Source organism: Vespa velutina, chromosome 1 (assembly GCF_912470025.1).
Source record: "Vespa velutina chromosome 1, iVesVel2.1, whole genome shotgun sequence".
Classification (NCBI taxonomy): domain Eukaryota; kingdom Metazoa; phylum Arthropoda; class Insecta; order Hymenoptera; family Vespidae; genus Vespa; species Vespa velutina.
Genome location: NC_062188.1, coordinates 9253470 through 9265489, shown reverse-complemented (window position 1 = coordinate 9265489; position 12020 = coordinate 9253470). Strand labels below are relative to the sequence as shown.

Below are 12020 nucleotides of genomic sequence, written 5' to 3'. Positions count from 1 at the left end.
TCTTAATACCTTATTTAATTATTATAATTATCTCTCATAATTATATCTTAATATATAACATAAGCTATATCATAATGTAAGATATAATTAATAATATAACGTTAATGAATAGATTTTTTATGAGAAAAAATAAATTAGGTACTTTATATCATAGTTGTACATACGTACGTATGCAGCTTTATTATTTATGAGAGTGTAAAAGTAAAAGCAAACTACAAGACGTCAGAAGAAACAACTTCTCGTGGATCTTAAGGCGATTATTCTGTCGTCGGTCACTCGACCGACTGACTCACTCTCCTCTAATTCTCTAATTGGAGAGGCCCAATTTTTGCGTTAGATAGAGAACGAGGGTCGTAAGCGCGTCACAGCGGACCCAGGTCCTAAGCGGATTACCAACCAATTGTTATGATTGTCAAATAAAATATTTATACGTTTGTATTTTTTTTTTCTAGAAATTATATTTATGGAAGTTTTGATTCGTCCTCCAAATTTCATTAAAAATAAATCGGATAATTGTTTGTTAAATTTTATATATTTTATTACGCACACGATGAGCTTTAATTAACAGATATTAACAATATATATTTCCAAAAAAATATAAATTTACCGTATAAATAAATCATATATATACATATATATATATATATATATATATATATATATATGTATATGTATATATGTATATGTGTGTGTGTGTATTGATAATTTTTTACTATAAATTAATACCTTCGCACATTTATTTTTTAACAAATATTCTGTCAATCGTTATGTATACCTTTGAGGTAGTCATCATCATTGTAACGGGGTAAAGAATAAAGTTATTTTTTCGAATGGAGGAACGGAAGTGAAGGAGCGATAAGCGGCGCCCTTTAAAACCGACTCCTCGGAATTTCGATTCCATCGTGAATGGACTCCCTGTTACAGGTTTTTCCTTAGAGAAAGTCACTACGCGGACCCTTCGTACATAAGCATCTACCAACTGAATGGAGAATCTTCCAAGGTCACGAAGAAATGTTCTTTATCGAATAAAAGGACAATAACTAGCTTCCTTTCTCTCTCTCTCTCTCTCTCTCTCTCTCTCTCTCTCTCTCTCTTTCTCTCTCTGTCTCTCTCTTTCTCCCATTTCAAGGTTGCTTCGAAACATAATAATCGCAATACGAGACTTGAAAATAAAATTTCGGTTGAAAACTATTCGAATCAGAAATTTTCTTTTTTCTACATGAATACAGTTCAGACTAGTAATATATTATTTATATACGGAACGTTTTAGTTTAGTTTAGATGGAAAACGAGGATGGAGGATAGTTTGTTCTGAGATCAAAATATAAGATATTATAGGTCAGAGAGTTTGTTCAGGGTTCCTATGATTCGACACGTCGTTATCTCTTAGATAAGGACCGTAGAGCAACCGTGAATCCATATCTAGGTTGAATAATTAGATTGATGGTCATCACTTCCGACCATAACATAGAAATATAGAAAGTCATATATTTCATTTTTTTTCTTAAAAAATACAATAATAATAAATTAACAAAGGATACGTACGCAACATATATCTATTATTCCATTTTCTTCAAGAATAGAACAATAAATAATGGAGAAGTTCCAAACTTTGTTTAATAAAACTTTTCCAATTTGAAAAAAAAAGAAAGTATTCCGAGAACAGTTCGAAAGACTTTTTCTACCCGCATCATTGTGATCGAGACAAAAATGAGCTTTGGGACAGATGTTTTAGGTTCAAATACAAGTAAGAAAATAGAAAAAAAAATATATATATATATATATATATCCATGTGTTAAAAAAAAGTTGTTGTCCTATTGCCTAACGTATAACTTAAAACTTTCTTTTTGTTTCTCTCTCTCTCTCTCTCTCTCTCTCTCTCTCTCTCGTTCTCTTTCTTCTTTTCTTTTTCTGCTTTTTTTTTTTAATAATATCACAGAGAGTTTCAGTGAACACGTGGTTTTGAGATCGCTACGACAGGGTCCATAGATAGTAAGAAAAAAAAGGAAGAGGAGAATGACGAGAGAAAGAGAGAGAGAGAGAGAAAAGAGAGTGAGAGAGAGAGAATGAGAGAATGAGAAAGAAGAGAAACGGGAGATAGAAAGAAAGAAAGAGATAGTGTGTCGATTCGCGTAAGAGCGCATGCGCGTTACCCATCCCTCTTTGAACGCGTCCTGTTGGACACCCTCTCGAGAAACGTTCAGTAACGTGGCGCGTCACGCCCGAGGCTGACTTTACCCTCGATTTTTCTCGTTTGAAAACTTTTGCGAGAAACCACGCTTACCGTGTATCTTTCTATTCCGATTCCTATTTTTTTTTCCTTTTCCCTCTCTCTATCTCTCTCTCTCTCTCTCTCTAAAAAAAAAAAAGAAAAAGAAATGTGTATCATCCGTAACGAATAAAACGAAAATTCGGAAACTATACGAATGTCGTTCACATGTGAGAGAAAGAAGGTCGACGATTTGGATCAAGTTTGGAGTATAGATCGCGAGATGAGGATCAAAGAGGAAAATCATTTCGCCAAACGGAGTATCGAATACTTTGGTAAATTTTTTGTTTTCAATTATCTAATCACACAAATTTTCTTTTTTGCATGCGAATATAAATTTATTTTTTAATTTGGTAAAAAAATGATTTTCATGTATATATGAGAAATTATAGTTGCTAATTGTTGTCGATGCTATTGCTTAAATATTGATATATTTGCGAAAAGATATGATAATAAAATAATAAAAAAAGAAAATAAAATAAAAAAAGAAAAGAATATAAGAATCATTGTAGTGTTAATGTTGTCGAGCGCATACGAGAAACAAAGCTCAGCCGTAAGAAGAGAAAAATTAATTGGAGAAACTCAGCATTGTGTACGTGAGCATGAACGATAATCAATCGGAAATGAAAGAAAATGTCCGTATGAAAACATCCAATACGTTAATGCGTTTGTTTAACGTCAATGCAAACGAGAATGCCGGATAGGCAATCGGGAGAAGTCAATCAACGGGTAGCAAGCGCCATAATACATATATTGTTTATACATACATATAGACGACTCGTCCTTCACGAATTCCATGCGAAAGATATTTCTGTGCATGCGCCGAAAGAAAGAGAGGAAGAAAGAAATAAAGATGGAAAGTGAAGGAGAGAGATAGATAGGTAGATAGAGAGACAGAAAAAGAGAGAAAGAGAGAGAGAGAGAGAGAGAGAGAGAGAGAGAGAGAGAAAGAAGAAGGCAGCTTATTATCCTGATGTTCTCAATGCAGGATATGCAGTATGCTAAGTGGATGCAAACATTCACCGACTATGCGCAGGAATACAAATGGAACCCAGGTGCCACCGCGTTTGTTCGTCGACTCCCTTCTCCTTCGCGCCCTCCTCTCCAAGTCTATCCTTCGTTCCTCTTCTCTCTCCTCCGAGTCTTTTCTTTCCTCCTTCTCCGAGTCCGGACCTCCCCATTTACATATCTTTTCTTATCCCTCTCGCCTTATACTTACCTAAGCTACTAGATTACGTTATATAAGCGGCGCCAGCATATTTTTTTTTTCCTTCCTTCACCTCCTGTGTGTTCCCTTCGTATATTTTACAAGTATGTACTAGGATGGAAATCTAGTATTTTCGAATATATGAATAGAAAAAAGAAACCAGCGGGAGGTTAACCGTACTGGGTAAAAGGAGTTCGACTTATTCGTTCGGTTTATTCATTCTAGGCTTTCAGTGTTTTAGAAAAGATCAGACTTAGTTTATTTCGGTTAACGTACGTAATGTTAAGGGATTAGAGACATGATTTGTTATAGATCGTTAACAAACGTTTCCGTTTTCATAAACCTTGTCGAATAACTTAGCTTTTTGAAAAGGGAACTTTTTATATAAACAATTTACAATTAGTCATTTATGGTTAATAGACGAACTATCTTGTATATTATCCATTAACTAATCGAACTCTTTTTACTTATACAATAACATGTTAATCCTCATTCAAGCTTAGTTTTATAATTATAATTTAATACATTGTTGCATCCAAAAGCATCCAATTTCTACGGATAAATTGCATATATAAATGTCATTCGTGTCACTTTCGGGTCATCCATTTAATATTCCAGTGGCATGTTCAATAATTATGGACATCGCCTAATCCGTAACGCGATGGACGAACAATGGCGCGAAAATGGTTTCTGTTACCGAAGGTAGGGGTACCACGAATTAAACGAGAGAGGAGAGTACCAATAGGTTATGGGACGCCGACGAACCGACGTTTCTAACAGTCGTTCCTCGACAATGGAAGAATTTGCTTCCATTCGTAAATTCGATCCGTTTAATAATTAACTTCTATAACGTGTGAATCGAATAATTTTAATTGAATAAAGGAAAGTATTGAAAAAGTGAAAGATACGAATTATTAAAATATTTTGATCATGATTTTTAATTGACAAAATTCTAATAAAATGGCTGCCACGTGTGAGACACCCCGTGCAAGAAGAAAAAACAGACCCAACTTTTTAGATCTTTCTGCTATTCCACGTGAGTCTTGAAATAAATTTTCAAATAAACATATTATTGAAAATACTAACTAAATTGATAAAATATAAAATATCACATATTAAAAGAAAGAATATTATTTCTTTTCTTATTAGGTTTTAGTAAGACGAGCGTTGTTCTTACCCCTCGGAATAAAAATAAAGAAAAAACTAATGAATTTATACTGAGCCGTTCGATATCCCAGAGGCAACTTGCGTACGTCATTGGCCTATTGTATCGTCGAACTATTATCTTAGTACTTCCTGTCCACGCGCGAACGATCGCATAACGGCTCGATCATTTAATCGTTCGCGACTATTAATCCAAGTTAAGGCCGGAAATACCAAAAGCGGAAGACACGAGCGTCACGGTCTAGTCCGGTGGGGGATAAATTTACAGTTGATCGATCATTTACAATGGATACCATCTTATATTATCCGATCAATAAAATCGCCTATCGAATAATAATTCCAAAAACTTTTTTTTATTTATTTCATTTTAATAAATATATGAGTCTTTACTAACTCCCTATTACAATTTCTATTGGCATTATATAATATTTCATTTTAAAATGATAATAATACTTTAAACATTTACTAAAATGAACGTTGTCATTTTAATTTATTACTATAACACACTCATGTAATAGGATTGCAAGAGTGTAAAAAAAGAAAAAAGGAAAAAATAACAAGAAATTTTTATACAAATAAAACAAGAATTTTTATACAATACTGAAGTAACTCAATTACAGACAAAGATATTAAATTTAAAGTCTTTTATCTAAACGAAACCCTAATGTTTCCTGTCGACAGTCCTATCAACGACATAATAACATAATTAATGGCGCCATTCCTTTTCCATAAGTACGGAGACTTCTGACAAGGGGTCTTTTGTACCGCAGATATTGATATCTTCCAAGCAACGATACTCGGAAATTCCGAAGTTCACGATCTTCTAACGGGGTACGGTACAACGAATCGTACGTATAAAGCTCGTGCAATTTTCTCACCATTTATTCACAAAACAAAATTATCTAAATGTTTTTCGAGCCACGAAAGACTACGACCACGAATAGCTTCATTTCTTCATTCATGCTGTATTTTCTTCGTAACTTTGAAGGAAAAAAGAAAGTACAAATCGTTTTAACGAATCTCACATCGTATATCTTCTCTTCTTGTCGTTCGAAGATAAAGTCAAGTACTTCTTCGACGAAGTAAAGAACAAAATAAGATTACGAAGAAGAGAATCGAGAAAGAGGATCTGGGATCGCGTATTCGCAACGACAAAAAGAGAAGAAGAAGAAGAAGAAGAAGAAGAAGAAGAAGAAGAAGAGAGAAAGAGAGAGAGACACAGTCGACGTATCTTCTTCCCCGGGTCTCTCTCTTTCCAGATCTCCATCTTTCCAGCGAATGTCTTTTCAGGCTTATATCCCGCGGTCCAGCCGTTTCAGAATACGGAGTTGACGAACTCTCGAGCTTGGAGAAGCCAAAAATAACCGGAGCGAAACAAACCGTGATTTTCTTCCTGCTCCGCTACGTGTAACATTTCGTCAGGACGACGGATAAATAAACCTGTCGTCGGGAATAGACGAAGGGAAAGAAGGAAGAAAAGAAGAAAAGAAAGAAAAAGAAAAAAAAGAAGAAAAGAGTTTACAAAGTTTCTATGATTGGTAAACCTTTGGTTAACGTTTGTTTTCACCTTCGCGAAACTAACGTCAAAACTTTGGACTCAAGTTCTTTTTTTTTTTTTTATTTTTTTTTTATTTTTTTTATAAGAACAAAACAAAATTAACCTGTATTGCATTTGGAAATATTGTTGAGGAATATGATCGTCGAATTAATTCTGATTTTTCTACATGTAGTAATATCAAAAGATGACTAATGAAGATTACAGAGATATATGCAGGTGTATGTTGACAGTGTTACAATTGAAATATTTGAAAGATCGTTAAAAAAGAAAAGATACAGAGAATATTAATGATGTGTATGCGGTAATAAAACTAATTATTTAATATTCTCGCAATCTTTAATGACTTTTCGTCATGCACGTTTGCCTTTCTTCTTCTTTACCACCCTAACAAAAAGGTGAACATCGCGTGTATCACGTTACCACGCCGAAAATGAAGAGCATACACAGACTCTAGGGATAAACAAGGGTGTGTCGCAGTTAATGGCCAGCTCCTGTTAGGTATATGATATGTAAATGAATTGCTAGCAAGCGCAAACACTCGCAGGGAAGTTCTAAATTAAAACGTTCGCGGGTTGAAAAGTATGTAACCACTGAAAGTAAAATATCGCGAAGAAAGACAAGAATGAAATAAAACATACGTGTGCATGATCATTCTTTAAAAATCTGAGCAGAGAAAGGACACTTCTTATAGGCACTACTCTTTGGCCCATGGCTGGAGAACTATGTAATAAACACAATGTAATTTACATGTCAATATCTAATCTTATTTTAAATATTTCTGCACAATTTTTACTATTTCCATCTTATGTAGGATTTTTTTAAGGATTTTTTTATATTTTTCAAATGCCTGCCATTTTAAAATAAAAAATTTAATCGATTTATAATTGCTCGTAAATCCTCGTTGAGAGAGACCTTTTTTTATATTAATCTACCGAGTCGTTTAGATGGTAAAGTGGATATATGTAGAATTTGATATAAAACATAAAGATCCAAAAATGTTTTTGGATATCTCAAGTACTTTAAGAGATAATCGTTTATTAAACATTTTGCTATATGAAGAGCATAAGGATCTCTTCTTTACAATCATCCCTAAAAATGTTTTTAATTTTGAATATTTCAGGCTCTCGCTCAGCAACGGGTCTATCAAAATCTGATAGCAGTCCTGAAGACGATGTCGTTTTCGTTTCCAGTAAGGACAGTGAAGCTTCGGGTTTATGGGTGAATTATCTTACTGCTTGCTTCGAGCAGATCAGTCGGCAGCAGGGTCGACCACCTTTTAAGTAAGTCTCAGTGATTAATTAGAGTCCTTAGATATCACAAATAAATTATAATCAAAAATAAATGTATATTATGAATATCTCATAAATGATTTTTTAATTAGTCCAAACTATGAAATATCTTGAAAGATTCGTTTATATAAATAAATCAGATAAAATAGATTAATCTTTATTCTAAAAATAAAATCATGATAATGATACGTTTACAACAGAAACAGACTTTTAACAAATTATTAATTAATATTTCAGAGTGCGTCATATAACAGTTGAAGAGTCACTTTCTCCAGGGACAGAAGAAAGGATCACATGTGCCCGTTTGCAAATCGTCATAGTTTGTCCAATTCTTTTAGAGCGTGTTCTATGTCGACCAGAACACGCAACTAATCTTTCAAGACATCTAACCATCGAGAAAGTCCTAGCGATGATGCTGGGCGTGCACGATGGCGTCGTGACGGATACTCATAAGTCAGCTCTGGTATCATATAATCAGTGGAGGAAGTTCTTCGTTAAGGATCAGGATGAAACTTTCGTTGGCGAGTTTCTTGGTGCTGCCGTTAGCATTTTAGGCACTGCTCCACCTTCAACACTTAGAAACGATAAGACTGTTTTCTCCGTCCACCCTAAAAAAGTCAAACTTGTAAGTTTCTCCTTAAAAATAAATTTATCGAATAAATTTTCACGATAAACTATATGGACGCGATCAGGAATAACAAAAAAACGTCTTTTTCAGGGTCAAAATCGAATTATAGCTCTGTTGAATGATCCATTACGTCCAGAGGACAATGTATCGGTTATCGTTGATCGTTGCGGAGAGGGTATTGATGTCGCTCACGTAAAAAGACGAAATCCATACACTCTTCAGTTCTCCATTCCTGAGAGATGCCTTGAAGTATCCATGCTGGTAGGCGTTAGAATATCCAGGAATGGTTGTCCACTCGGTGTTAGGCAAGTAAAATGCGAGAGTAGACTAAGAGAGCTGGATCAAATACTCAGAGCGCACGACAATCCTCTTGAATTTATGTGTCAGGTGAGTTTATTTTCAATGTTTAAAATCATTCTAAAAAATTTCATAACATGTCTCAAAAGATTCATAAAATATACAGTATTCACAATGTATATTCACATTAGTAATAAATAGAATGAAAATGTTTTCTGTTTTATTACAAATTATTTTTTAATATGAACAAATATGTTCCTTGTAGGTTTTTTGTTTTTAATATGTTTCAATAATGAAAAAAAAAAGATAACATAGGAAAAGACTCGGTTTTATCATACTTCGAAAATTATTTCCATTCTAATGTAACAAAGACTTCTGAAAAAATGCTGAAAGGAACAAGTTTGCCTAACGAACAATTCGTGTCTGTAAAAACTTCCGGTCAGAGAATTCTCAGAAATTTCAATAAGGCAATTTAAGTCCTTATCACAAATCGTCCACAATATCATTTCATTTTCCAGACTTTCGGTTTCCATCCCGGAGATCGTGAGCAATTGGACAATTGGATGGTGCACGCATTTCAAAGGAACGTACCACCCCATTTCAACCTTTTATCCACTCCAAGCGATATTCTACCCACACCAAAAAATCACACGAGTGAGTAATGAAAGAATCATAATCATTTATCTCGTTTACTTTGATAAGAAATGTCTAATTTATTTCAATTGTTACTTCATGCTGATACAATAGAACGACTAGTCGGTAAGAAACAGAAGAAAAATTTTTACCCTCCCCCTCCCCATCTCTCTCTCTCTCTCTCTCTCTTTCTCATTTATACATATATGCATATATATTTTAATAAAAAAATAAAATGCAAAACCATTTTTAAAATAGAACAAACTAAAAATTAATTTTTAATCACAGGCCCCGAAGAGAATCCAACGCTTTTGCACTTTGCCGCACGTTTCGGATTGGAAAGATTGGCCTGGCAATTGTTAGAGTGTCCTGGAGGTGATCTAGCTTGCGATCTGAGAAATGTTTCCGAATTGACACCAGCTGATCTTGCAGAGCAAGCTGGCCACACAAGATTGGCTCATCAACTTCGTGGCTACATGGTACAAAAACATCGCCTTTAAACATCGTCATGGTTTTTCGATAATCGGTACTACCGCGATACTTCTTTTACCCTAAACGATTCGAGATTTGGCCAATACAAAAAGCATTCGCTTGTTCCTCGAGATAGCTTTAACGCAGCACGGTTACTCCTTTTGTTCTATTGATATTATAAATACGTTTAAAAAACTAACCGAAAACTGCATTTGCATTGCATGTTTCGGGCTTTGCCTTGAATCCTCGACTACGAAAACGCAGCAAATGAACGAGTTCACCAACATGTATAGCTACCTTAAAGTCATAAGCGAGAACACGTCAAGTCAGGCTACAGGTAAGTAATTGTCTTTTTTTTATATTTTTTAAATAATTTTGATATTGAAACAAAACCATAATATTTTCTTCCATAGACATTCAATCGATAAACTCTACAAATGACACAAGTAATGATAAAACCAGCGAAACGAACAATGATAAGACGAACGAAGTCGAAGGTAACGATAACGAAAATAAAATTGAAAATAAAAACAACAACGAGAAGAACAATGAAAGAATAAACGATCAGGAAGATTACTGTCGTCCTCGACCTCTTAGTGAAGCATATTCGGTGCCACCAGCTGCAAGACCGATCACTAGTTTGATCTTACCCACGCAATTGTTGACATCATCCAATATTAATCCGAACAATCCCCTAGAAGCGAATTATTCCATTGTTCCAGCACCCACACCAGTGATCCTCTCACCTACAACACCTACGATCACTTCGAATGATCTCGATTTACCACTTCAAGGTTACATGAAGATGCACCCTGCTGGTAAAGACAATTCAATAATTTTACATCAAATGACTTGACTTATTCATTGATCGATAATCGATATAAAAATCAGTGCTATTTTTTTATTTAAAATTCCTATTTCAAGTATGAATCATAAATTTGCAATTAGTTTTGTTAATTTATTCAATAAAAATCATTTATCATGCTCTTGACATGATCTTTATTCTTGACATGTTCTTTATTCTATTGTGAAGTCGAACATTCTTTGCTATACTTTAGGACCTAAAACTCCTACATTGAATGGATCACACCAAGCACCTTCTCGAACTGCCACACCAACGCAAAATCGATCGGATAACCATGGCTCGCATCCAGGAGGACGCGAGGATTCGGTTTCTTATGGAAGAACTTCTTCGAATTCCAGCACAAGATCAAAGGAACACTCGAGACCCCAGGATGAGCTTCTTGAGATCATCAACGACTTCAAGAACAACGTCTTCACAATATCAGAAGTCGAGAGACTCGTTGAGAATTGGAGAAACCGAAACGATGTACAGCAAAGTTTCAAGGACAAACAGAGGCAATTGACTGCCATGAGGGAGGAATACGAAAGGATACAGAAGAAGATGAAGGAAGAGATGAAAGCACCCACTCCTTTTGACAGAATAAGAAAATTCTTTTCGAAAGGGAAGAAAGGTGAATATTTTTCTTTTATTTATTTATTTTTTTTGTTTTTTTTTTTTTATTTCTTTTTATTTTTTTTAAAAGATTAATCTCTTTTCTACCTTGCTATTTTTATTTGAAACGTATACGTCTCGCTTTTTATAGACTCCAAAGATTCCGCTAATGGTACCGACGACTCCTCCCCAACGACAAAACCAGAAGCCGTGAACGGAACCTTGGCAGATCGTCGACCTGTCAGCAGTCTTAGCCTTGGCAGTGTTTCCAGTAAGAATTATTTCGTAACTTAAATTTGTCGTCGTTTGTTCTTGCTCTCAAAACCAATTCATTAGAAACGATAAATTATATCTTAGCCAAAAAATCATATATTACCACCAACAAACGTAAGAAATATGTTGAAATGAATCTTTGCCGATGTTTTGGTCGTTCAATTATATATAAATTTAGGTTCGTCATCGTCTGGAAGAATGAGCACTGTCAGTGGCTGCAGTGGTACCAGCCTAGGCGATAGCGGAACCCATTCTGATCCCGAAGACAGAAGAGTAAGGATCAATTTAAATCTTCTCAATAGTTACTAGCTAAACGTTATAGCTTAAACTTTTGATCACATATTTCTTTCTTTGTAGATTCAAAATAGAGCAGATAAAGCAGGTGTAATGTCTTATGAAATACCACCAACGCCAAAACCACTCGCTGGTACGTACTCACCAGCTTTGCGGTATTCACCATCACCTCGTTCTTCGACCGCAACAGATCTTGACCTCAGGCCATCTCAGCCACCGTCAAGAGCCGAGGATAACGAATATTACATTGCTTTTCCACCATCGGGATTACCCGTTCACTGTACGTATAACGTCACCAACAGAGAATCCATAATTTCCTTCTAACTAATCTAATAACATCGAAATTTCAATCGAGTTAGCTCTTATTAATTTAATCCTTGGAAATTTCCGACAATGAAACCTTTCATTTTCAGAAATTCCCAAATTTCCTTTCAAAATTTCCTTCCCAAATTTCCTTTCAAAATTTCCTTCCCAAATTTCC

General features: G+C 34.8%; 1 protein-coding gene across 6 annotated transcripts in view; it reads left to right on the top strand.

Annotated features, from left to right (window-relative positions):
• Nucleotides 1-12020, top strand: part of LOC124946964 (phosphoinositide 3-kinase adapter protein 1) — a 39719-nt gene that overhangs the window by 24490 nt on the left and 3209 nt on the right. For all 6 annotated transcript variants that reach the window (XM_047488498.1, XM_047488487.1, XM_047488477.1 and 3 more), the window contains 11 exons: nucleotides 7319-7478; nucleotides 7725-8112; nucleotides 8206-8502; nucleotides 8931-9066; nucleotides 9334-9524; nucleotides 9781-9853; nucleotides 9930-10334; nucleotides 10575-10991; nucleotides 11124-11243; nucleotides 11424-11518; nucleotides 11603-11819. In XM_047488498.1, the coding sequence (XP_047344454.1) occupies nucleotides 7319-7478; nucleotides 7725-8112; nucleotides 8206-8502; nucleotides 8931-9066; nucleotides 9334-9524; nucleotides 9781-9853; nucleotides 9930-10334; nucleotides 10575-10991; nucleotides 11124-11243; nucleotides 11424-11518; nucleotides 11603-11819 (2499 nt within the window). The remainder of the gene's footprint in view (nucleotides 1-7318; nucleotides 7479-7724; nucleotides 8113-8205; nucleotides 8503-8930; nucleotides 9067-9333; nucleotides 9525-9780; nucleotides 9854-9929; nucleotides 10335-10574; nucleotides 10992-11123; nucleotides 11244-11423; nucleotides 11519-11602; nucleotides 11820-12020) is intronic.